This window comes from Orycteropus afer, unplaced genomic scaffold (assembly GCF_000298275.1).
Source record: "Orycteropus afer afer isolate SDZICR_OR568_19922 unplaced genomic scaffold, OryAfe1.0 scaffold00859, whole genome shotgun sequence".
NCBI classification, from domain to species: Eukaryota; Metazoa; Chordata; class Mammalia; order Tubulidentata; family Orycteropodidae; genus Orycteropus; species Orycteropus afer.
Window position 1 is genome coordinate 371,434 of NW_006922446.1, and position 25,188 is coordinate 396,621.

General features: G+C 43.3%; 2 protein-coding genes across 2 annotated transcripts in view; both read left to right on the forward strand.

Annotated features, from left to right (window-relative positions):
* The first annotated feature begins 125 nt into the window (after positions 1–125).
* On the forward strand, positions 126–16,689 carry CELA1 (chymotrypsin like elastase 1). Its single transcript, XM_007958161.2, has 8 exons — positions 126–165; positions 825–907; positions 3,824–3,924; positions 5,337–5,462; positions 6,586–6,722; positions 8,695–8,840; positions 15,790–15,939; positions 16,672–16,689. Exons 1-8 carry the CDS (start codon positions 126–128, stop codon positions 16,687–16,689), a joined length of 801 nt encoding a protein of 266 aa, XP_007956352.1.
* A 3,314-nt stretch (positions 16,690–20,003) lies between these two features.
* The window catches only part of BIN2 (bridging integrator 2), a 65,166-nt gene continuing 59,981 nt past the window's right edge, over positions 20,004–25,188 (forward strand). The window contains exon 1 of the mRNA XM_007958162.2: positions 20,004–20,084. Within this exon, the coding sequence (XP_007956353.1) occupies positions 20,004–20,084 (81 nt within the window). The remainder of the gene's footprint in view (positions 20,085–25,188) is intronic.

The following is a 25,188-nucleotide window of genomic DNA, read 5'->3' on the forward strand; positions in this document are numbered from 1 at the left end:
TTTTCCCTGCCTTCCACCCATAGCCCTGCCAGCTGGCTGGAGGAAGGTTAGAAAAGCTGCTGGTAAGAGGAATATAAAGAGGGCTTGGTCCATGCAAGAGGGCAGTGGTCCACTCTGCTGGCAACATGCTGTGCTTCCTGGTGTTTGCCACCCTGGTCCTTTATGGTAAGTGGTTTTTTTGGGCCAAGTATTAGAGGTCTATAGGGAGGAAGGGTTGCATAGGAGGGTCAGAAAACCATCCCTAAGCCCAGGGCTACTCTCTATCCCAGGAAGGGGTAGGACTCTGTGCCTAAAATTCTAATAAAAACTTTACTCTCCTGGAGTTCCTGATAGGAAAGGTCAGTGTCCCTGACCCATGAAGCAGAGAGAAGCCTCTTCAGGAGGCCTGGGCTTCCCCACCACCACCATTGACAGAAAGGCATACTCATGCCTGGCTGGGATGTGCACTGGTGTCCTTGCCCCCTGAGAAATCCTACCAAAGCAGGGGGATGGGAGGTCCTCAGGTTGAGAGGTGACTTTGAGCAAAGTTAAGACCACAAAGATGCCTAGCCCAGCTGATACCTCTGCAGCCCTAGCCTGGTGTGTGAGACAGGTCCTTCACTGTGTGCCAGAGTTCTGGAGACACCTGGAAGAAGTAGAAGGCATAGACTCCCCTGCTTTCAGAAGAAGCTCAGGGGACACACAGCTGGGTCCCTCATTTGTTAGAGGAGCTATGAATTTGCAGACAAGGCTAACATTCCTCAAAGCATAACTCCCACTCCCCCACCCCACCCCGAGCTGACCCCATGCTTAGACATCACTTACTTTTCTTCTGCCCCACAAAGGACACAGCACTCAGGACTTTCCGGAAACCAACCCCCGGGTAGTTGGAGGGACTGAGACCCAGAGGAATGCCTGGCCCTCTCAGGTGGGTATTCTCTCATAGCCCCAGGCATCTATCCAACATAAGAGTTGCCTGTGAGCAGACATATGTTTATGTATGCCCTTAGGAACATGCAGCTGTCCAACTGCCTGGACTGTAGATATAAAGACAGATTGGACCAGGCCTAGGTGGTTTATTAAGTGCAGAAAGCTTAAAGAAGGAGGTTTAAACCTCAGCCACACTTACTTATTCTACCAGGTACACACTCAAACACAGACCACATTTACATCCCAGAGACACAACTTTTGCCACATGCACGTGCCAGACCTGCACCTCAGATTCCACACACAGTGACATACACACTCCATACAGAGTGTCACATATCCACTTGGACACACACCCCAAGTAGAGCATGTTGCTTATTTGGCTGTTTAAAGAGGTTCCACTTTCATAACAGGGCAAACACTGGGCCCTGATTTAAGCAAATATATATGTGTGAAATTGTCACTGTAAGTGGTAAATAGTCATGCTTTGTGAGGAACCTCTACAATAAGAACAGATTTAATTTACAAAAATATGAGGCCCAATTTTCAGGAGCAGTGCTATTATATAATATATGGTACTGAAGGAGGAGATATGAGCTGATTGACTGAACATCCAAAGGTGTTTCTAAGTATCCCCTGAAATTGTGGGACAAAATGTGTCTCGACAACATTGGAGAGGGTGCTCTGAAGACCTAAGCTTGTGGGGCTTGGGTGATGGAGTAACTGATTAGCTCCATCATTATACAGGGAATGAAGGTAGAAGGACATGGGTTTTAGGCCCATTGCAAAAAACTAGAGCAGGGGTGGAACTTTAAAATGACACAACCACAGTGGAAGCAGTATGGCAATTCCTTAAAAAGCTGGAATTAGAAATACCATTTGACCCAACCATTCCATTACTAGGTATATATCCTAAAGAAGTGAGAGCCAGGACAAGAACAGATAATATGCACACCCATGTCCATCGCAGCACTATTTACAATAGGCAGAAGATGGAAACAACCTAGGTGTCCATCAGCTGAGGAATGGATAACCAAACTATGGTACATACACACAATGGAATGCTATGCAACGCTAAAGAATAATGTAGAACCTGCAAAACACTGCATAATGTGGATGAACTTGGAGGACATTATGCTGAGTGAAATAAGTCAATCACAGAAGGACAAATATTGTATTAGTCCATTATTGTAAAAAGTCAAGGAAAGGTTTATCTAGGGAAGGAAATTTTCTTTGTTGGTTGAACAAAGAAAGTTTCTTTGTTGGGTGGGAGGGGAGGGGAGGGAACACTATTACATACATAGAGATAAATATTGATTTGGGTGAAGAGAAAGGCAGTGTACCAAATGTGAGTGATCAACATGGTGGCATTGAGGAAGAGGAAGACATAGAGAGGTACACGGGAGGTACTGACAACAAAGACGAACCCTTTTGCACACACAGTACTGTGTTGTCAGTGAAGGAAAACATGGGTATACAGGTGGATAGATGAGTGGACAGGCTGAACTATTAGGTATGTCTATGCAGTGGGGAGTGTACCCAAGACGATGTATAGGGTTGGCAGACAATCGTTCCACAGGTGTATTTGTATGATCTGAATTCCTAGGTGTATAGTAGAGCTGACAAGGGACTAGGTTGTAGTCACTTCTTGGCCATAGCCAGCTATCCAGAGGGACCAAGTAGTTGAACCTGTGGGCTCTGGACCACAGTCACAGGGGACATCAAGCTCAATCGTCATAACATACTACACAAAACATTGTTCCACCTCATACTTTGGCGAGTAGCAACTGGGATCTTAAAAGCTTGCGAGGGGTCATCTAGATGAATGATGGGTCTCTCCTCGTCCAGAGCAAAGAAGAATGAAGAAAACCAAAAATTCATGGAAACAATTAGTCCAAGCGACTGGTACACCATGTAATCCTCAGCCTATAAAACTATGAGACTAGAAGAACTAGATGGTGCCTGGCTACCCCTGTCAACCACTCAGAGGGAGATCTATGTAGGAGATCCTGGATAGAGAGGGAGAACAATGTGGAACAAAACCCAAAATCATTTGGTAAAAAAAGGGACCAGGTTTGCTGGTCTGATAGAGCCTGGTGGAACCACTGAGGCTATGGCGCCTAGCTGCCCTTCAGGTCTGGAATTGAACACATACCTGTGGCGTCCAGCCAAACAAAAGACAGGCATAAGAGTTGAACATTTACTTGAGGTAGATACACTCCTTGGAGAGAACAATCATGGGAGAAGAAGGGCTGTGTGTGCACAGGGAGACAGCTCAGAGGGCAGGAGTGCATGGAGGGATGGACACAGGGCAGAGGTAACTATTGGGAGGAAGTGGGAGGGGAGCTGTTGCATTGTGGTAAATTGTAGCCAATGTCATGAGACAAAGTGTAAGTGAACTGCTGTATGGAAAGTGAATTTGCTCTGTAAACTTTCACCCAAATCACAATTAAACAAACAAACAAACAAAAAAAAAGATGCCAGCACCTATAGAGAGTAAGATTGGGAAGAATCACTGATTGAGATTGAAATGAGTGTTGTAGTGTAATAAATTTTCACCAAAGCTTTCTGGGAAAAAAACAAAACAAAACAAAACTAGAGCAAGGGTGTCAAATACACAGTATGTGTATGTCTTCACTCCCCAGTCCATGTATACAGCAAACATCAAACAATGGTGCACTCTTCCCTGCTGACCTGCTGAGGTGTCTGCTCAGCCCTTCTCAACATCATATTCCAGGCAGCCACTATCAACCAACCAAGCAATTGGCAGGTCAAATGAAACCTATTTGCCATCTCTAGCCCAAAAGTTGGAGAATGTTTTAAGAGATGACAGGAATTTAAGGAGGTAACATATAGTCTGGGGCAAAATCTTTTGAGAAACATCAACTTATCTCTTCCTTTTTTCCTTCTGATCTAGATTTCCCTTCAGTACCTGTCTGGAGGTTCCTGGTATCACACCTGTGGAGGGACCCTTATTAGACAGAACTGGGTGATGACAGCTGCTCACTGTGTGGACAGGTGAAAAAGCAGAGAACAGCTTTACTGAGCCCCTGAGAAAAGGAAGAGTCTGTGTGCTCAGCTCTTCTGGGGGAAGAATGTATGTTTGGCCTCTCTGGGCAGGACTTTAAGAGGGTTACAGATCAGCCTGCGCATGTTTTAGAGGCCTTTGGGGAGATAGTACTTGGGGTGGGGGGACCAAACTTACTGCTATCTAGTCAATTCCAACTCCTAGCGACTGCCACTGGGTTTCTGAGGCAATAAATCTTAACAGAAGTAGCTTACCCACGGAGTGGCTGGTGGGTTTGAACCACCAACCTTCTGGTTAGCAGTCAAATGCTTTAGTCACTACCCCACCGTAGCAGTGTAATGAAAGGTATTCATTTTGGAGTCAGGTAAGTACTTGTTCAGATCCCATTCCACATTCTAGCTGTGTAACTTTGGGCAATTTAGCCTCTCTATGCCCCTTATTCTTTTATCTTTCAAATGAAGTAATAATACATACTTTGTAGAGTTGTTACGAGAATTAAGTAAGTAAATATTTATTAAGTGCCTGGTCAGTGTCTGGCTGGTGACTGTTTTTTCATATTTGTCTTGGGCAGTGGTTCTCAAACTTCAGCATGCATCAGAATACCTGGAGGATCCTCGGAAGGAAAATGGGGCAATCTACTTCCGTAGTGATACTGCCTGGGAAACCCAAGGAGGGGTTGCTATGAGTCGGGTCTGACTCGACGGCACATAACAACAACAACAACAACAACAACAGATAGCTGGGCACCCTACCCAGCACAGTTTCTGGTTTGGTTTTGTTGTTGTTGTTATGTGCCGTCGAGTCGGACCCGACTCATAGCAACCCCTCCTTGGATTTCCCAGGCAATATCACTATGGAAGTAGATTGCCCTATCTTCCTTCCGAGGAGTGGCTGATGGGTTTGAACCATCAATCAGCCTTTTGGTTAGCAGTCAAGTGCCTTAGGCGTATGCTACCAGAGCTCTGATTTGGTAGGTCCAGGGTAAAGCCTGGATTTTGCATTTCAATAAGCAGCTGCTGCTGGTGGTTCAGGGACCATGCTTTAATTTTAAACTATTGGCCAATAAATGATATTTCCCTCAAAATCCTTTTGCAAGGTGAGAGCCATTATTTCATTATGCCCACAACATCTCTCCCAGGTGATGAGATATTCAGCCTATGATGTTTAACCTAATAAATTGGGAAGACGAAGTTGATGGGAGTTTTTGTCACTCCCACAAAACAATGAATTAGGGAATAAGGGGAATTATTACTTCCTTATCTTGGATGGTCTTTTACCTCCTTCACTGACTGGGTTTCTGACTTAAAGATAAGATGTAAGATGGCTTTCCAGCTTTTCTCTAGGAGGGAAAATAGAGGTTCGAGGCTCTTGAATCGCTCAGGGCTTCCTTCTCTCCCTCCAGCCAAATGACCTTCCGTGTGGTGGTCGGAGACCACAACCTGAGCCAGAATGACGGCACTGAGCAGTACGTGAGTGTCCAGAGGATCGTGGTGCACCCATCCTGGAACAGAAATAACGTGGCTGCCGGGTAGGGGCAAGGCCAGACTGGCCCTGGGCTGGGAGGTGGGGGACTGACTGGTTGGCCATGGGGGTCGTAGCTTCCTTCACATGTTTTCCCAGAGGACTAAAGGGACTGCATTGCCTGAGGCCAAGTCTGTGGCTCATGGCTTGGCCTTTGGTAGAGGGGCCCAATTGAGTGTGGGAGAGGGTGCCATGTTTTGGAGCAGGACAATGACCTGGCGCATTCATCGAGGAAAGTTCTGAGTGATGACAGGGCTTGAGAATTTTTAAAGATGTTTGGGATTTGCTTGGTCTAGGCTGGGTCACATGATTGGATCACCTGAAGCTCCTTCTCTATACAGTTAAATGTTTCTGTTTTTATTATTTGTTTATTATTATTATTTATTATTTACTTTATGAAATAGACTCCATCAGCAAATGCAAATTTCTTAAAGTGGATCATAACGTGACCTCTTGCAAGACAGTTGTAAACTTTTGGAAAAGAAGTCATTAAAATGGTGGTCAATTTTGTAAAGTTTGCGGTTGGGGAGCTGGATGGTAGGGAATAGTTTAAGTAATTTGGATGTTTCTGCTGAGCTTTCAGAGCCTGAATACATTTTTCTTGTTTGAGAACTCTTCTCTGCCACCAAATCACTTCACTCGGTTCGTTCCTAATTCCCCATTCACAGTTGGACGATTTAAGCGCCACTTCCCTGGGTTGCAGGAAGAGTGCTAGGCTGCAATACCTAGGCTCCACCAGCAGGTGCTGCTATTAAACATATCATGTCCCACAACACTACTGGTGACTAAACACACTGCTGTTGAGTCAGATCCGACTCATAGCGACCCCTCCTTGGGTTTCCGAGGGGGTATCACTACGGACATAGATTGCCTAACCTTCCTCCCAAGGAGTGGCTGGTGGGTTTGGACCACCAGCCTTCTGGTTAGCAGTCAAATGCCTTAGGCACTACGCCACCAGAGCTCCCAAATGGTGACTAATTCCTCAAATTTGAGGTTTAGCAAATTACCACTCTCCTTCTTCAAAGTCTTGGTTCCCAATCTCATGGGGACACAGAGACTTAGAGAGGGCAAGGTAGTGACCTGAGGAAAGGCCTGACTCCAGGAGTGAGTAGTCTCTTTTCCTCCTGCAGCTATGACATCGCCCTGCTGCGCCTGGCCCAGAGCGTTTCTATCAACAACTATGTCAGGTTGGGTGTTCTGCCCGCCGCGGGAACCATCCTGGCTAACAACAGTCCTTGCTATATCACAGGCTGGGGCAGGACCATGAGTAAGTGACCTACATTGGCACCATCTACGCTAGGGTCCTGGATAAGGCAGCTCAACTTGTGTGGCTTATTCTTCTGTCATCCTAGGTATTCATAGACAGAGAATGAATTCAAGCTGAGAATGGATGTGGCATTGTCAAGTCAGAGACTCATACATTCTTAGAACTAAAAAAGTCTTACTTCAGAAAGTATTCTGTACCAAACTAAACTTGTCATTGAGTACATTCTGACTCATAGCTACTCTATAGGACAGAGGTAAACTAAGCCATAGGGTAAAGCCATAAAGAAGTAGGTTGCCACATCGTTCTCTCGTGGAGCAGCTGGTGGGTTCAAACCACTGACCTTTTTGTTTGCAGCCCAACACTTAACCACGGTGCTGCCAGACCTCCCCATTCTGTACCAGTTTATTATTTATACACGAGGAAGCAGGATCCAGAAAAATTAAGCACCTTGTACAAGATTACATGGCTGGTTAGTGCAAAGCTGAGGCCAGAACATAGGCATCCTTATAAACACTATAATGTAATGGTCTTTTTACCACCATGCTACCTCCATAGACTGGCACTGGGCTGTGGGTTGGAGGGATGAACAGGGGTAGCTGTAGGCTCAGACAAGTGAGAGATAGAGAAGGCCTGAATTCTCTTCTAGTCATCATGGGTAGATTTCTGATAGGGAATGCTATTCATATAACATGGAAATGTGGGAGGGCTGTGCACAGAGATAGTTAAGAAAGACAGAGACATTAGGCCTGACACAGAAATCCATCAGTCACCAGGCAGTATTTGAGCTTCTGAAGGAGAGGCAGGGCCTTTCTGTGAGCAGTTTGTCTACTGGGAAAGCCAGGAGCTGAGAGAGACATGATTCTAACCCAGTTCTGCTCTCAGTCTGTTAATGTCATTGTGCTTCAATTTCTTGATCTATAACATGAAAGGGTTGTTGTAAATTAGTCCAAGGGACTGGAGGACTATGGGAACCTCAGCCTACATGACCCTGAGACCAGAAGAACTAGATGGTGCCCAGCTACCACTGACAACCACTCAGAAAGGGATCAAAATTGGAGATCCTGGATAGAGTAGAAGAAAAATGTGGAATAAAATGCAAAATCATTTAAAAAAAAAAAAAAAAGGCTTATTGGTCTGATAGAGACTGGTGAAACCCTTGAGACCATGACCCATACTTACTCTTTAGGCTGGAATTGAACTTGCCAGGCTTAACTTCAGGCAAACAATAGACTGTCCTGCAAGGTGAACAATTACAACAGGGAGCTACCCTCCTTAGAATAATCAACCACAGGAGATCAGAAGAGCAGCATTTGCACAGGGAGACGCTCGGAGGGCAGGAATGCACAGGAGAGAAGGACACAGGGAAAAGGTAACCACAGGGAAGAAGTGGAAGACAGCTGTTACATTGTGGGGATTTTGCAATCAATGTCATGAAACAAAATGTGAATGAACTGTTGAATGGAAAACAAATTTGCTCTGTAAACTTACACCAAAATCACAATAAAAAAGAAAGAAAGGGTTGTATAGATCAAAAGAAATAACATGTGTGCAAAAGTTTTGAAAAGTTAAAAGACCAGAAAAGGACAGCTGCTCGGGAATGGAAACAAGAGTGCACAGTCCTAGTTCAGCTTCATGGGGCTTACAACATAAGAAGGAAGCAGGAAAGACAGTTACGTTCTCAACAAATAAGACCATTCTGATTCCTTAGCTATCTAAGAGTAAAAAAGGAACAGGAGTAGAATTGGTGGTTTGAGGAGCGTAATTAAAGATGACTTCTTAGAGGAAGGGGCCTGTAGCTGCTATATAAAGAGAGAAGTGAGGAAGAGAATCCATGAAAATACTGGGGACAGAGAGAAGGAGATTGCCCTGAGTTCAGTTTTCACCAAAGCTTGAGATGGTTTAGCTGAATGTTGAGGGTTTTTCTCTAGACAGTTTCTGGGACTGACTCTCCAATGCTATGTGCCCTATGCAGCCAATGGGCAGTTGGCCCAGACCTTGCAGCAGGCTTACCTGCCCATCGTGGACTATGCCACCTGTTCCAGCTCTTCCTACTGGGGCTCTACTGTGAAGAACACTATGGTGTGCGCTGGTGGAGATGGGATTCGCTCTGGATGCCAGGTGAACACACATAGGAGGTGTTAGAAGCACCACTCCAGCCTCTCCTCCTTCTCTGCCTCCCATCCTCACCCTTTCCTAACCTTCCTGTTCCCTCCCCCCACTCCCAGCCCTATGCACAGATCCAACTTTCTATTACGGCTTGTGAATGATTCTATGCTTCTATGTCTATACTCACAGAATATCCTAGTTGAAGGGAACTTAAAATTAATTGCTCAATACCCTCACCTTAAAAGATTAAATGCAGCCCAACATTTATGTGTTGGTGTGTAACAGTCTTATAGCTCCACACCACCACTACCACTTTTATGCCAGAAGTACAAGCAGAAGTATGTATAGGTGAGTGTGGTAAGGGAAACCACCCCAAATAGTTTCCTAATAGCTTGTATGTAATAGAGTGAATCCTCCCGTTTTAGACAAGTGCAGTCTGCAGTACATCATCTTACAGATTACTTAATGCAACTCAACAAATACCCACTGAGCATCTTCTGTGTGCCAACAACAACAAAAAAAGAAACTAAACCAAACTCACCGCCGTGGAGTCAGATCTGACTCACAGCGACCCCTCCTTGGGTTTCTAAGGCAGTATCACTGCAGAAGTAGATTGCCCAACTTCCTTCTGAGGAGACACTGGTAATACTAGGGATGTAAAGATGATTCAAACGCAGTGACTAGTGGAGGAGGAATGGAAGAAAGAGGCACATGACAGAACACTGTAATATAATATGGTTAAGTGTTATAATAAAGATGTGCATAGGGGAATATAGGAGCCCTCCACCTGCTGGGATCTGAAAAGACTCGTCTTAGTGGAGAAAATAATGTAGTGAGTCCTGAAGGTTAAATAGGATTAACCCAGTCAAAAGGGTAAAAGGCATTCAGAGAGCAGGAACGGCATGAACAAAGGCACGAGGCCAAGGAACAACCCAGAAGATGAAGAGAATGATGGGGCATTCCCTATAGCTAGAACAGATATCAGAAGCCCAAAGGCCAAATCCAGCTGGCTGCCTGTCTTTATGGTCCACAATATCAGAATGCTTTTACATTTTTCGTTTGTTTTCCTATTTTTTAAAGGTTGAAAAAAATCAAAAGGAGAATATTTCATGACTCATGAAAAATTCATGAACTTTCAGTGTCCATGAATGACGTTTTATTGGAATACAGCCATACTTGTTCATTTACATATTGTTTATGGCTGCTTTCCTCCTGCAAGGGCAGAGTTGAGTGATGGTAACAAAGACTGTATGACCCGCAAAGTCTAAAATGTTTTCTTTTGGCCCTTTACAGAAAAAGTATGCAAACCCTTACTAGAGCACAAATGTCTCCAACTCATAGTGACCCCTCCTTGGGTTTCCAAGGTGGTATCACTACAGAAGTGGATCGCCTAATCTTCCTTCAGAGGAGTGGCTGGTGGGTTTGAACTGCCAGCCTTCTGGTTAGCAGTCAAGTGCCTTAGACACTACGCCACCAGAGCTCCCATAACTGTACTAGGGAATGTCAGATGAGACCAGAGAGGATAATGGGACTCAAATGACATAAGGCCTTGAATGCCATGCTTTGGGAATGAACTTTACCTCTGAGGCCCTGGGAAACCATTGAAGAGTTTTAAACAGGAGAGCAGCAGCAGATTGGCCTCTTAGATCTCTCTGATAACAACATAGGCATGCTTTTGAAGAGGGCAAGAAAGATAGGGAGACTAGTTGGGGGTTATTGCAATTATTTAGGTGAGAAATTTGACAACCTGAATTAGGGCAGTGATGATAGGAATGGAAAAGAGGGAAAAAGAGGGAAGATTTGGAATGACTTTCAGGTATTTGGCCTAAGTGATTTGGGGGTGAGGGGTGTTGCCACAGATCAGACAAGACCTACAGGATTTGAGACAGAAGGTAATGAGTTCATTTCTAGACAAGTCAAGTCTTGAGATTCTAGAGGGGCATTCATATGTGGCTAACTAGTAACAAATTAGACATAAGAAAGTGGAGTTAGGAAGAGGGATTTGGGCTAGAGATACCCATAAGAGCAAGGCGAAAGTCTTAGAATGAGAAAAGAGCCACAGGTTGGGGAAAAAAACAGAAAATGTAAATGCTTGAGTGCTTTTGGGAGACAAAGAACCCAGAAGGATTAAAAAGGGAGTGATTAGAAGAGAAAACCCTGGTGATAATGGTTTTACAGAGATTTAAGAGAGATGGATCATCAAAATACAGTGCAGCAAGGAGCCCCATCAGAAAAGAACTGAAAGTGTCTACTGGATTTGGAAATTGGTGGGTCACTGGTAACCATAAACAAACAAACAAACAAACAAATCCACTGCCATAGAGTCAGTTCCAAATCATAGCAACCCTATAGGACAGAGTAGAACTGCCCCATAGTTTCCAAGGCTATAAATCTTTATGGAAGCAGACTGCCTCATCTTTCTCCTGCAGAGTGGCTGGTGGGTTCAAACTGCTGACCTTTTAGTTAGCAGCCAAATGCTTTACCCACTGCACCACCAGAGCTCCTTACTGGTAACTATGACAAGAGAAATTTCAGAGGAATGATGAAAGCAGAAGCACTTAGAGAGAGTAAGTAAAGAGGCAGTATCACGCCAACCCCACGCGGTACAGAGTAGAACTGCTCCATAGGGTTTTCTTGGCTGTACTCTTAATGGAAGCAGACTGCCAGGTCTTTCTTCCATAGTGCTGCTCAGTGAGCTCAAACCACCTGCCTTTTGGGTTAGTAGTCAAGCTCAAACCGTTTGTATCACCTAGAGATCTTAAGGAATGTAGCAGTGAATGTAAATGACTCTTTTAAGAATCTTGGATTAAGTGAGAGGTTAAGAAAAAGTTTGGTAGTTTACAGAAGAAGGCAAATGATGAGGTGAAAGGAGGGATTTTAGAGAAAAGAAAATTGAGTATGTTAAAGGCAGAGCTAGACAATGCATGAAGAAGACCAAAGAAGAATTGATGCATTTGAGTTATGGTGTTGGCAAAGAATATTGAAAATACCATGGACTGCCAGAAGAATGAAAAAATCTGACTTGGGAGAAGTATAGCCAGAATGCTTGTTAGAAGTGAGAATGGCCAGACTTCATCCATCTCATCTACTTTGGTGGTGTTGTCTGAGGGGACCAGTCCCTGGAGAAGGATATCATGCTTGGTAAAATAGTGGGTCAGAGAAAAAGGGCAACACCTTCAACCAGACAGATTAATACAGTGGTTGTAATGATGGGTTCAAGCATAGCAACAATTGTGAGGATGGGACAGGACTAGGCAGTGTGTTGTTCTGTTGTACATAGGGTCGCTATGAATCAGAACTGACTCGACAGCACCTAAAAACAACACCACAACCATAGAAGGAAGGATTCTATGGAGTCAGAAAGAAGGAATAATAGATGGCAAATGGTCCCAGATAAAGAAGGAAGAGATGAAACCAAGGCACAATTGGAGCTGGCTTTGAACAGGAAGAATTTGCAGATTAGGTAGCTCGAAGTTGGAAGCTGTTCCACGTTATTGTTTCATTATCCTATTGAACTAGGAGGAGTCAGATTAACTGCTGAAAGTGAGGAAGCAAGGGTTGTTCATGCCTGGAGTATCTGTTACGGGGAATGAGAGGATTGTCCTTCAAGATGTTGCTGATAGGCTAAGATTGGAGACCATGCATTTGTACAGTAATGACCATGCGAGTTATGATTCACTCCACGTCACTCAAAGACCCAGTTTAGGACAGGGAATTGATTGATTCAGGGCTGGGTTTTTTTTTGCATGGTTGGGATGAAAGGACAGCATTGCAGATCAACTGCAAGGTACAAGCTAGGTGGAGGAGGAAAAGAAGCCTGCAGGAGGCTGGTGGACTGGGTGAAACAGAAAAAAATTGAAGGTTTTTGTGAGCTTGAAGAACCATGAAAGTAGAATGACCAACTCTTTCTAGTTTGCCCAAGATTTCCCTACTTTTAAAACTGAAAGTCCTGTGTCCCAGGATCCCTACACAGAGTAGAGGCAAAAGATCCTAAAGCATAATGCAACTTCTTCCAGGTCCTCACACCCAGCTCCTCCCACAACCAATCTCCTAACATTTAACTCTCTGAGTTAATTCATTTGCCTCTGCTCTCTCTCAAGGCCTTGATCTCTGAAAAAACTAGAGTCCTTTTCTTCTAGCTATCACTCCCAATTGACAATTCTCTGAGACAGTGTTGCCAGGTCCCTTCCCACAGGAGTATCCCAAATAGGATGTCTTCAGAACCTTTCAGAGTTCTGGGTCCCCACTCCTTCTTCTCAGAGTAGATTCACAAGCCACCCTTCTGCCTCAAAACACCCATTTCCACTGAGCTCTTTTCCAGCTCTTCGTTTTGCCATAAAATCTTCAGCCACATATTCCCTCTTTCCAGAGTCTTTGTCTCTTTTCAGTCAATCAGCATAAAACAATTGCATATACATAACTCAGTTAGGTAAGTTTGAACCACCAACTAACCCGTAAGGCTGGCGGTTCAAACCCACTAGCCACTCCTCAGAAGGAAGACTGGGCAATCTACCTCTGTAGAGATAACTGCCTCAAAAACCCAAGGAGGGGTGGCTACGAGTTAGAACTGACTTGGCAGTGTGTTTGGTTTCAGTATTTTGTCCATTCCTCTGGTAGCACAGTGGCTAAGACACTTGCCTGCTAACCAGACGGCTGGCGGTTCAAACCCACCAGCCACTCCTCGGAAGGAAGGTTGGGCAATCCTACTTCCGTAGTGATACTGCCTCGGAAACCCAAGGAGGGGTCTCTATGAGCCAGGTTTGACTCGACGGCACATAACAACAACAACAACTAGTTCAGATGTACTTTAAAATTTGGGTGGAAGACATTTAGGTTGTTGTGTTTTGAGTACCATAATCTAAAGAAAACATCCTGTTTTCCTAAGAAGCAGTTGGGGTGGGCTACTGCTAGTTCCTCTTTAAAAGGATTATCCCCAAATTGAACTTTGGTCCCTTCCTCTAATTCTTTTAAATTTTTATTTTTATCAAAGCTTTACATATTAAATTGCTTAAATTGGTAAAGCAAACTGTAGGCTTAATACAGTCTTTTTGTTCCCTCCACCCCACCAATTATCCCTCCTCAGAGGAGACCACTTCCAACTCTATCAGCCAATTCTTTTCATGTCTTATCTCCATCTCTGTCTAAAAAATACATACTTATATTGCTACTTGATTTTTCGGTTCAGGCATTATGAGAGCTATGGATCTCTCTCCCTTTTACGCACACACATACACACTCACACACACTCCAAGCATGCACTTTCCCATCCTTATCCTCATGGCCCAAAGTAATTTTAGTTAAATGAATATTTAGTCTTTATTATGATTATGTAAAATGCTATTCACAACGAAACAATGTAGTATTCTAGAATTATTTTTCTTCTCCTACATATTTTTTTTTTTTTTCCCCTGGAGTTGATAATTGTCTTGCCTTTTTCATTTGCTTGATATATATTCAACTGATCACTGATTCAGCCCCATGCTCTCTACTCTTTTATCTTCTCTTGACTCTAGGGTTTTATCTCTTAAAAACTCACTGTCAATGAGTCAGTCTGACTCATAGATACCCCATAGGGTTTATGGAAGTATATTGCCACATCTTCCTTTCCCAGAGTGGCTGTGGGTTTGAACTGATAGCCTTCTGGTTAAATGCCTTAGGCACTACATCACCAGAGCTCCTTTTTGTCTCTTAGTATGAATCTATTTACATTCACTGTGAGGGACACTTTGTGGACTTTTTCAGTCTGTAAACTCAAACTCCAGACCTTTGGTTCTGAAAATGTTTAATTTTTGGTTGATGATTTCTTCCCTTCCATTTACAGTTTTCTATTATTCAAGTTTACCTCCTCTTATTTTCCCTGTATTTTGTTTGCTTGTTTCAATCCTTCCAGTATTTCATTTCTGCTATCCTATTTATAATTTTAAACGCTCTTCTTGTTTTCTGAATGTTGTTTAATGGCATGCTGTTTTTACATCATGGATGCAGTATTAATTGTAGTTTTATTGCTAATATTCTTCTACTTGTATACCCTTCTTTTTTTCTTCTTATTCTTTCTTTGTCTCTTTGTTTTGATCTTTATTTTATATTGGAAGCTTTCTTCAGCTGTTTGGTGATCCTTGACTAGCTGCTTTTATTTCAGAGTAACAAAGGAAAAAGCTGATTGGTCACTCAGTCTTAGATAGGGTTCATCTGTAGTGGATGTCTCTGTCAGGTGACTGGGCTAGATAATTTCCTTAGGGGACTGCTCATGTCAGTATCTTTGGCTCTTTCCTCTTGGGCTATTAAGATTCTCCAGAGAAACGCCTTCCAATTTTATGTATGGAATTATAGGCCTGCTGCTGGCATTCTGGGAGTTGTACAGGAGCAGAGAGTCAAAGTCATATTCTGTAAATGCAAGTTTTCTAATTATAAGCCTGAACACACAACTATTACTCAACATATCACTTTCTCTTCTCTTCACCCCAGTTTAGTTTAACATGTGTTGACTAACTACCTTGTGTCATGCACTGGTCTAAACGCTGGGGATAAATAAACTATTAGAACACCCCACTTCCCCCAGCCCAGGTTCAATTTTAGTCAATAAGAGCTAGTGAGCTTAAGATGTTCAAAGTTCTATGCTAGCGATTTGGATAGGAAAAACATCAATAAAACCTAGTTTCTGTCTCAAAAAGCTCATAGATACACATGGGGGTAGAAACAAATTATGAAACTGTAGTACAGGGCAAATCATGACCCAAGTGCTGCAAAAGGGGAAGAAAGTACTGTGGTTGTTTAGAAAGGAAGAAGAGATTCATCTTGATTGTGAGGCTGTGAAGAAGGTGGGGATAAGAACTGCAGCTTTAAAACTGTATAGGATTTTATAAGCAGAGATGGAGTGAGAAGGGCATGAGAAAGGGGGAACATAAAGTCCCAAAGACCAGAAGATCTGGAGTTTTCCAGATTCTGCTTCTCGTTCTTGCAGGGTGATTCTGGGGGCCCCCTCCATTGTTTGGTGAATGGCCAGTATTCTGTCCATGGAGTGACCAGCTTTGTGTCCAGCCTGGGCTGTAATGTCGCCAGGAAGCCCACAGTCTTCACCCGGGTGTCTGCTTATATCTCTTGGATAAATAACGTGAGTCATCTCAAATGAAGGGTTAAAATAGGGCCACCAGGAGATTCACACACTGCCTCAGAGAGAGAACACAAGTTGGGCTGGGAAGCCATCATCTTCCTCACCATGTTCATGTGGTTCACCCCTCCCTGTCCTCCACAGTATACACTATTCCTTAATGCTGCCATCTTGAGTTCCCCTTCAAGTACTGAGCAGGCTTCACCATACTGTTTATTGTTTAGGGTACAATGGTGGCAGTAGCAGGCTTGAACCAGACACATATTAGTGTTGTCCAAAGTCAAGGCCAAGGGAGAAAAGAGCTTCAGAAAGGCCAATATGGGATATGGGAAGGAACACCAATATTGTCTTTCAAAAGCTCTTTCTAAGGGCATGATGAGAATTTTCTCTACCCTTTGGAGAGTGGTTTACCACCTTAAATAATGTTTGAGGGTTGGGTGAGACTCTGCCTACACTGACCTAGTGGTAAAGCCCCACAACCCATCTTCAAACACTTTCTGGAATCTTGTGGCATGAGCCTTGGCTCAGTCATTTTGAAGCTTGTCTTTGCCACATTGTCCTGGGTATATGCACATACACTGAGGAATCCTGACAGCTGAAACCTGCTTCCTGTCCTCCACCTTCTCAATATAAGTAGTACAGGGCCATACTTAACTGGGATGGAAAGAGGAGGGAAAGAGAGAAGGGAGGTGGGCAGAAGTTTCTGACTATTGACGTAATTGTTTTTTCCTTCAGGTTGTTGCCTACAACTGACCATTTTTCTGAGTCTAACAGCCATCCCAAGTTGGCTCTTAGGTCCTCCGAAAACTTGATGCCATCAAAGAAACCATTCTAAGAAACTATTGAGCCAAATACAGCAAAGAAAATAAAACTGAATATACATTCTCATTTTGTGTCCTTGTAATTTAATTTCTTGGAATTAAGGCCTCTGTAGTACAGTTATAGGTCCTGGGCTGGACTTTACCTCATTTCTGGGCCAGTTCTTCCCTTACATTGCTGCCAGCCACCATTACCAGTCCACTCAAGCTAAGTGAAAGTAGTTTTACATTATTAACATTTTTATAATGTAAAATGTAGTTTTACATTATTTCCATTAAACTGAGTAGTTTTACAGTATCCATTTTGGATTATTTTAGGATGTACTATCTATCAATTAATCTGCCCCCATTCCCACATTTGCTTTATTCAAAGGCATAGAGTGCTTTAAAATGTTCCTGACCAATTAAATTTGCCCTGACTTTCCCAGACAGACTGTAGTCTTGTTCTTTGACTTCCTCTTCCGTATCTAGAACAAGTGCTCACTCCAACTCCTGAGTGGTAGCAACTACTGGGATCACTAGAGGTAGGAATAGAGGATTAGACAGTAGGTCAGATGCCAGCAGACAAAAAAAGTAATGAATTATAAAGGAGATTAGGGAGGAAAGAATAGGGGAAAAAAGAGAAAATAAGATACTAAATAAAGAAAGGAAAAGGCTGAGGGGAAAAGGCAGAACAGAAAAGGAGAGGTGATAACAAAATGGGGCTTTAAGCTAAGTGTGAGTCAGCACTTTAAGGCTTGAACTAAAATAGACAACCGGATCCAGAGTTCTATAAACTGCTGAGAACTAGGAAACTGATAATGGCCAGGGCTCAGTCTGGTAGAACAGTCAGAGAGCAAACAAAGGGGGAACTGAAAGGAAGTTAAGAGGATGAGTTGCAACTTTTCCTAGCAGCCTCTGAAGACCAGACAAGAGAGACTAGGGTAGCTAAATAACAGCAGGAGAACCTGGCTGAGACCAGACCTGGAATTGGAAAGCTGCTATGTCATCAGAGACCGTTAGAAGGAAACAGTGTTTATAAGAACCTCAGCTAAAGTCAGGAGACCTATGTTCTCCTCCCAGTTCCACCACCAAGAAGCTGGGTAACTTTGGGCAAATCACCTACGTTTTATGTGACTCAGTTTCTTCATCTAATTAACTTCTAAGGGCTGTTCCTGCTCCAATATTCCATGATTTGGTGACCATCAATTTCAGTTGTTCCCAAGAGATTGACCCTGAAGGGGGTTTCACAGGAGACAATTATTGGGCTGTGTTACTAATGGTGTTGTGGTATCCTAGGAGTGATACATCCTCCTGCTAGTGATACACCTGTCATCACTATCTTCTGTCAGTGTTCCCACAGTACTATCACCTTTTGGGAAGACACGCCCTAATCCTCCCTATCCAACATAAAGTCCTTCAATTTTCTTCACTCTGCCCCTTCCAGGCTATCCTCACCATCAACCTATTGCCTAAAAATTCTGTTATTTCTATACATGTTTATTTGGAGGTAGGGATGGTTCAATCTTAGAATTCTTGCCAACCATATGGGACCAGGGTTGAATTCTCAGCCAATGTAGCTTAAGCACAGGCACCACTCATTCGTCAGTAGAAGTTTGTGTGCTGCTATAATGCTGAAGTTTCCAGAGGAGCTTCCAGACTTAGACAAACTAGGAAGAAAGATTTAGCAATCCACTTCTGAAAATCAAGCAATGAAAACTCTGTGGATCACAACCATCCAATCCACAACCTATAATGAGGATGGCACAGAACCAGGCAGCCTTTTTGTTTTGTTGTGCATGGAGTTGCCATTAAGTTGTGGCTGACTTATTTAATGGTAGTTAACAGCAACAAATTTGGCACATTATATTATAATCATCTGCTTATACTCTATCTCCACTGCCAGACTTAACATCTACAAATTAAGGAGTACAGTATTCATTTTTGGCTTTCCAATATCCAGCAATGCCTGGTACACAGTTGCCCCTGACTGCAATGTTTGGTTGGAAGAATGAACTGGAAAATAATAGCAGAAAAGAGCCTCCAATTTTGTCTCAGGCCTCCAGATTTTCTCTGCACTCCTTAGGAACTGTATTTTGACCCTGTTCCTTCCCTTGAGGGAATTTTATCTCCAATGAAAATTCCTTAAGTAAATGGTTTCTCCAAACCTAGTGTCTGAGATTTAAGCTAGTCCCTCAGGCAGGCCAGGGAGTAGTAACCTACCTTTGGAGACCTTCTCCCTAGAGAAGCAATAGCTGTAATCTCAGTATCACCCTCACGACTTGCACAATTTGTGTCTAGCATCACATCCTGACGCCATCTGGTTATGCGCACTCCATCCATCTAGAAAAACTTGCTCCCCATCTCTGCAATCTTTTATCATCGAGATCCTCTCCCTTCCTCAGAATCCCCTTTTCTCTCTCCAGCTCAGTTGTTCTTCCCATTCAAATCCAGATCTGAAGTCGCATCCCTCTATCAGTTCCAAGCTTAGAGCCAAACTCGCTGTCAGTGGCTTACCATAAACTGCAACCTGAAGAAATACATTTTCCTTGGCAACCCAGCATGCATGCCCATATAACTGAAACATGTTTCCCAATACAATAAAAACCCTTACTGGACGGAAATCACAGTATTTTCTATCCTATTATTTCAGTTATTTTTCCAGTGCAATTGCCATAGCTAAGTTGCTTTCCCTAAACAATGGGTCTTGGCCCACATTTGTGAACCCGGTTCAATAGAGTCGGTGTTGCTGTACTTCAGGGCAGAGCCACCACAAAAGTAAGGCTTGGGTGAGAACCTCCTGAGGGCAGACCTAAGGCTCCGCCCCCTCTGACCAGGCCTCCTCTGAACATAGCCAGCGCCCTAGACAGAGCTCAGGATGTCCCTCAGTCGACCTGCTGCTTTGGGCCTCGGAAACGCCCAGCCCTTCACGCTGAAGCATGGATGGGCCACGGGCAGTTAGCTATGGGAGGGACGCAAGGCACGCCGCTGCGCTGGACTCGGAGTGAGCCTAGAAATGGATCTTGTGACAGATCTCAGAGTGGCCGCAGTGTGGGCCCCGCTTGCTGCACCGGGCCTCGGAGTGATCCTCAAGAGTGTTCTCCAGGCGTCTCAGGGGCGCGCTCAGGCCCGCAGGGGCAGCCGGGCGGGAAGTGCGAGGCCCTCCCGCCGGATGCGAGGCATGCCGGGAGCCCGCACTTCCTCTTCAGGGGCCTCTAGAAAACCACAGGGCGCAGGGCCAAGGCAGGTCGCCCCTGGGGAGCCAGAAGGATGGCCGAGGGCAAGGCCGGCGGCGCTGCTGGCCTCTTCGCCAAGCAGATGCAGAAGAAGTTCAGCAGGGCCCAGGAGAAGGTAGGTGATCAGGCTTCCCTCCTGCTTGCCTCTGCCGAGGCCAGTACGGCGGGAGAAGCGTACAGGGAGGGCGCTTACGGGGCCCTAGGAGCCCTGGCCTACAGAGGAGCGTCTCCTACTTCTCTGGGAAACTGGAATAAGGAATGGGTTTCCATCCGAATGGACAGATTTGAAAGAAAACGGAAGAAAACCACCCAATCTGGAGCGAGGATGGGGAAGCTGTCTCCTCTCAGGAACCTTAAATAATCATTAGGCTGGATTTGAGTCCTCTGACCAAGAAAAGTTGGAACAAAGGAACTAACTCGGAGGATTTATGTAGCAGGTTAGCAGTTCAACGAGGTTGGTATTTTATAGATGATGAAATTCAAAGGTCAAAGAGTGCAATTTTCCCAAAGTTGTAAAACACCAGTGATTACCTGTGATGTCTGGATGGTGAGTAATGCCAGTTAACTTAGATTGGGAGCCCTTTGAGGACTAGAATGATTCTGTATAAATTTCTTTGTACCTAACCCTGCCTGGCCTATGGGTGTTGTTTAAGCTGATGTAACCAGTACTCCGTATCTGCTTCCTGTTTGGTCCCTGTGGCCTTGGAGAGTTCACAATGATAAAGGAGAATCTCTTTTTAGATTGTGTCCTTGGCTTGCCCTGGGTGGTTTTACTCCAGCACTAGCATTTAGGTAGGCTGTGGCCTGTAACTTGCCTGTTTATGTAGATTGTATGGACACTTCTTGAAACATTTTAATGTTAAAGCATTCTTCTTTCTGCCTGTCCTGAGTATTTTCTTTGTTTGTTCTTAGATCCTCTGCTTTCTACCTATCAACACTGAACTAGAGGAGATGGAATAGGAACACACAAGTCAGAAGAAAAAGGAGGGAGGGACAAGAAAGACCTGAGACAGAATATTTGGTTTTCTTTAGGTTTATGGTCTTACTTTGGAAGCATTTGAATGAATAGCACATGCTTAAGAATTGAGATATTCCTGTCACATCTTCTAAAGGTGGAGCCATGGTTTGGGTCCTTGGAAGGACCAGAGAGGACGGAGACTGCGGTTGAGTCGGATCCGACTCATAGTTGACCCCTCCTTGGGTTTCCAAGGTGGTATCACTACAGAAGTAGATTGCCCAATCTTCCTAACAAGGAGTGGCTGGTGGGTTTGAACCACTAGCCTTCTGGTTAGCAGTCAAATCTCTTAGGCACTACGCCACCAGAGCTCCTTTAGAAGGACCAGCACTCCCAAATTGGACTGTCAACAGAGAACTGAGGAAGTGTAGCTATAGTCCTGTCTTTAGGAAGCTTTCAGTGGAAGGAAAAGGGACTCTGTATACTTTGCCTATTTATCTGAGGAAGCTGGGGTCATGTGAGAGAAAGGAAGAAAAAGAGAATGATCTTGTGTGATCATTCTTTGTTATGTCACCTTCCCTTAATTTCACCTTGACCTCTTTCAAAGGTGTTAATTTACAAAGCTGAATGCTCTATAAGCAATGCCAATGGGAAGCCTTAGCTTGGAGGGGTGAGGGAAGGGTGAAATTAGAGAAGGCGGTTACACTGTGGGCTGGGGTAACAGCAACATCCCTTATGGATAATAGTAATTTTTGAAAGACACACAGATTTTACCGGACCTCTTATCTTCATCCAGCCTATCATCAACACCATGCCTTTGCTTTGGGCTTTCTCTCCTTTTCTGAGCACTGACTCAGAAGTCTTATGTAAATCATTTCCCTGCTCTGGGGAAAATTCTCAAGCCCTGTATCTGTAAAATGAGATGGTTGATGTTTGTTTGGTTACTTAGAAACTCAGAAGTAGGAACCTGGTCTGATGCTAAAGTGAGAAGGGCTGCTTGAGCCTCAGAGTCAAATACTTCCCAAAGGAAGAACCAGCTACCAAGATAGCACCCTCTTCTTCTTGGCCTGAAGAGACAGAGCGAAGCAGGCTCATATCTTCCCTTGGGAGACCCCAGGCTGATGCAGAAATCAAGAGGCTATTCTGAGCTCAGGCTCAGATCCAGGGAAAAGCAGACATTGAATTGGAAGTGGTATAGCTGGCATCCTAGAGATAGTGGTAATGTAGGAATGGCCTGGCATCTGGGGAGGGAGCTCAACTCAGCCAGTTTGAAACCATAGTCCTCAGGTGTTAGGAAGTTATTGGGAACAAGATAAAGAGGGAGAAATTTAAAAAAAAGGTATTTGATTTTATGGGAAACTGTGATTTTCTGTAAGCATTTGGATTTAATCTTGTGAGTAGTAACTGTAATAGCTAATGTGTCAAATAATCAAATGCATACTATAAACCAGGCACCAAAATGCAACAAAAAAGACATGACCCCTTCTTTTATGGAGTGAACATTCTAGTAATGTGTCTTTCTTTTTCTTTATAACCCATGAAGGAACTTAATAGTATCCTAGTTTTAGAAATGTGAAAACAAGTCTCAAAAGAGAATAGTAAGTGGCAGAACTATAATTGTAACCCAGGTAGCCTGCCTTTGAATCCCAGCCTTAGGCTGCTCCCTTGACAACCTACCTGATAAGCCATTCTAACATCTGTGCCTCCCCACTTCCTTCTGATCCTCTCTCAGGAGTGAAGATAGGAGTGGAAACACATTTGCTGAGGCCACCTCATTTGAAATGCTGCAAGGGAACTTGATACTGTTAAATACAATGGGGAAGCAGCACTCTTCTCCTTGTTCTATTTTCCATTCCCACTCAGAACCAACAGGAGACTTAATTCAAGCTGGCTTTATTGTGTTTTTGCAGTGTGATACATCTTTGAATTTCAGACTAATACTTTCACCATCTGTTTATGATTTCTCTGTGGCAAGCCTCTAAGATCTCCCCTGAGAAAGGGCATTGTTTACCGCTCCTTTGTAACGGGAACTCTGTTGACTTTTACTCATCTTGTGTCCCAGAGAGTTCAATACAACCAATATTTGCAGAAAAACTCCTTTGTCTAGGGTATTGGGAGAGAATTAAGAGATGAGTAAGGTAGTCTTGCCTACCAAAAGCTCACAATCTAGTTTAAAACAGTAGAATAAGTGACTTCAGAGATATACAGGTGCAGGTGGCAGAGTGCCTAAGGCACTTGACTGCTAATCAGAAGGCTGGCGTTTCAAACCCACCAGCCACTCCTCAAAAGGAAGATTGGGCAATCTAATTCTGTAGAGATATTGCCTCAGAAACCCAAGGAGGGGTTATTAGGAGTCAAATCAACTCAAAGGTAGTGAATGAGTAAGGAATTCAGAGAACAGAAGTTACATCTGATTGAGGAGAATCAAGACAGGCTTTATAGTGGAGGCCGATTTGAGATAGGAATTGTGAATGATTAGGAGTTCTTTAAGCAAGAGTAGCCAGAGAGCATTCCAGTTGAGGAATGTAAGCGTAAACAAGGCGTGGAGTCTGGGAATCTCTGTTAGGTAAAGCAGTGAGAAAGGCAACAGAGCTAGAGCATAACAAGTGGTAGGAAGAAAAACTATGTTAGAGCTATGTTAAGAAGCACCTCAGAAGTCAGGCAGAATCACTTATCCTTGATTTGTTAGACCTGTTCTTGTCTCTGGGCCTTCATACATGCTGTTTCCTCTGCTTGGAACACTTCTTCCTTCTCCTTTTCCCCAGCTAACTCCCCCCATAGTCACTGCCACTAACTTAATAAATAATCATTAAATAATTTTAAAAAATAAAATTATGATTTCAAGCACTATATGGAAAACCTGTAAGAATACTATACTAAATATCCATGTACTCTACATATGGAGTCAAAAATAGTTAACGTTTTGCCAAATTTGCTTCAGATTTCTATTATTTATATGTTGTTGTTGTTAGCTGGTATTGAGTCAGCCCCCTGACTCATGGTGACCCCATGTGTGACAGAGTAGAACTGTTCCCATAGGGTTTCCTTGATTATAATCTTAATGGAAAGAGCCCTGGTAGTGCAGTGGTTAAGTGCTCAGTTGCTAACCAAAAGGTTGGCATTCAAAAGCACCAATGGCTTCATAGGAAAAAAGACCTGACAGTCTGCTGCTGTGAAGAATTACAGCCTATGTTGGTTACCAGGGGTGGGAGGGGAAGAGAGGGAATACTGAAAAAAAAAAAAAAAAAAAATGCATCGACCCATGTCACTTTAGTTTTGTGTATTTCACTGTACATAAATTGTATTTCAGTAAAATGTATTTTTTGTTAAAAAAAGACAGCCTAGACTCAACAACACACAACAGCCTTTATGGAATTAGATTGCTAGGCCTTTGCTTCCATGGAACAGCTGGGTGGATTCAAACTGCCAACCTTGAGGTTAGCAGCCAATTGCAAACAACTCACGCCACCCAAGCTCTTTTATGTATATATGTATATTATACACATATATAAGAGCTAATATACACCCATATAGACACACATGTAGGGGTTTTTTAGAGCCATTTGTAAATAAGTTGTAAACATAATGATACTACTTAAGAATATATTTTAAAAAATAAGGATTTCTTAAGTAATCATAGTACTGTTCTCACACCTAAGAACAAATGTTAACAAAATTTCATAATATCGGGTCCTATTCAAATTATCCCAGTTGAGGGAATTAACTAAAATGTAATAAATAATTGTGGGAAGGGTCATGGTGAGGAGCTGTAGCCACCAAATCTGAATACAGTGATTTTTTTAAAAAGCTTTAACTCTATTTTGTTTTTTTGGAAAGATTTCAAATCTACAAAAAAATGATAAGAATAAGTCAATTAACATTGGAAAATTCTTTATCCAGATTCTGTATTGTTAACATTTTGTCACATTTTCTTCTCTCTAAATATTTGTATTCTAATTTTTCAGCTGTCAGGCCAGGCAAATGGGGGCAGAATTCTTAGGGTAGGACTTTAGGAATTAGCATTCTCTGGACTTTCAATAGAAAATGATCTGAAAAGTTAGTTTATTTATACTTACATTATCTGTGGAGCATCTATTTGTACATCCTCTTCTTTCAAAGACCTCTAATTGAGAAAGAACACCTACAGTATAGTATAAGTGCCTTGACACAGGCCCTGTTGGTTATAGTAGCAAATGACTTTAGGCCTAACCATTGTTTCCAGAGTGATAATACTCAACCGTTTCACTTTCAGAGGCTAAGATGA

Coding starts and splice junctions, on each gene's coding strand:
- CELA1 (XM_007958161.2), top strand. CDS start 126: ATGCTGTGCTTCCTGGTGTTTGCCACCCTGGTCCTTTATG. Junction 166..824: donor TGCCACCCTGGTCCTTTATG/GTAAGTGGTTTT, acceptor TGCCCCACAAAG/GACACAGCACTCAGGACTTT. Junction 3,925..5,336: donor GCTGCTCACTGTGTGGACAG/GTGAAAAAGCAG, acceptor CTCTCCCTCCAG/CCAAATGACCTTCCGTGTGG.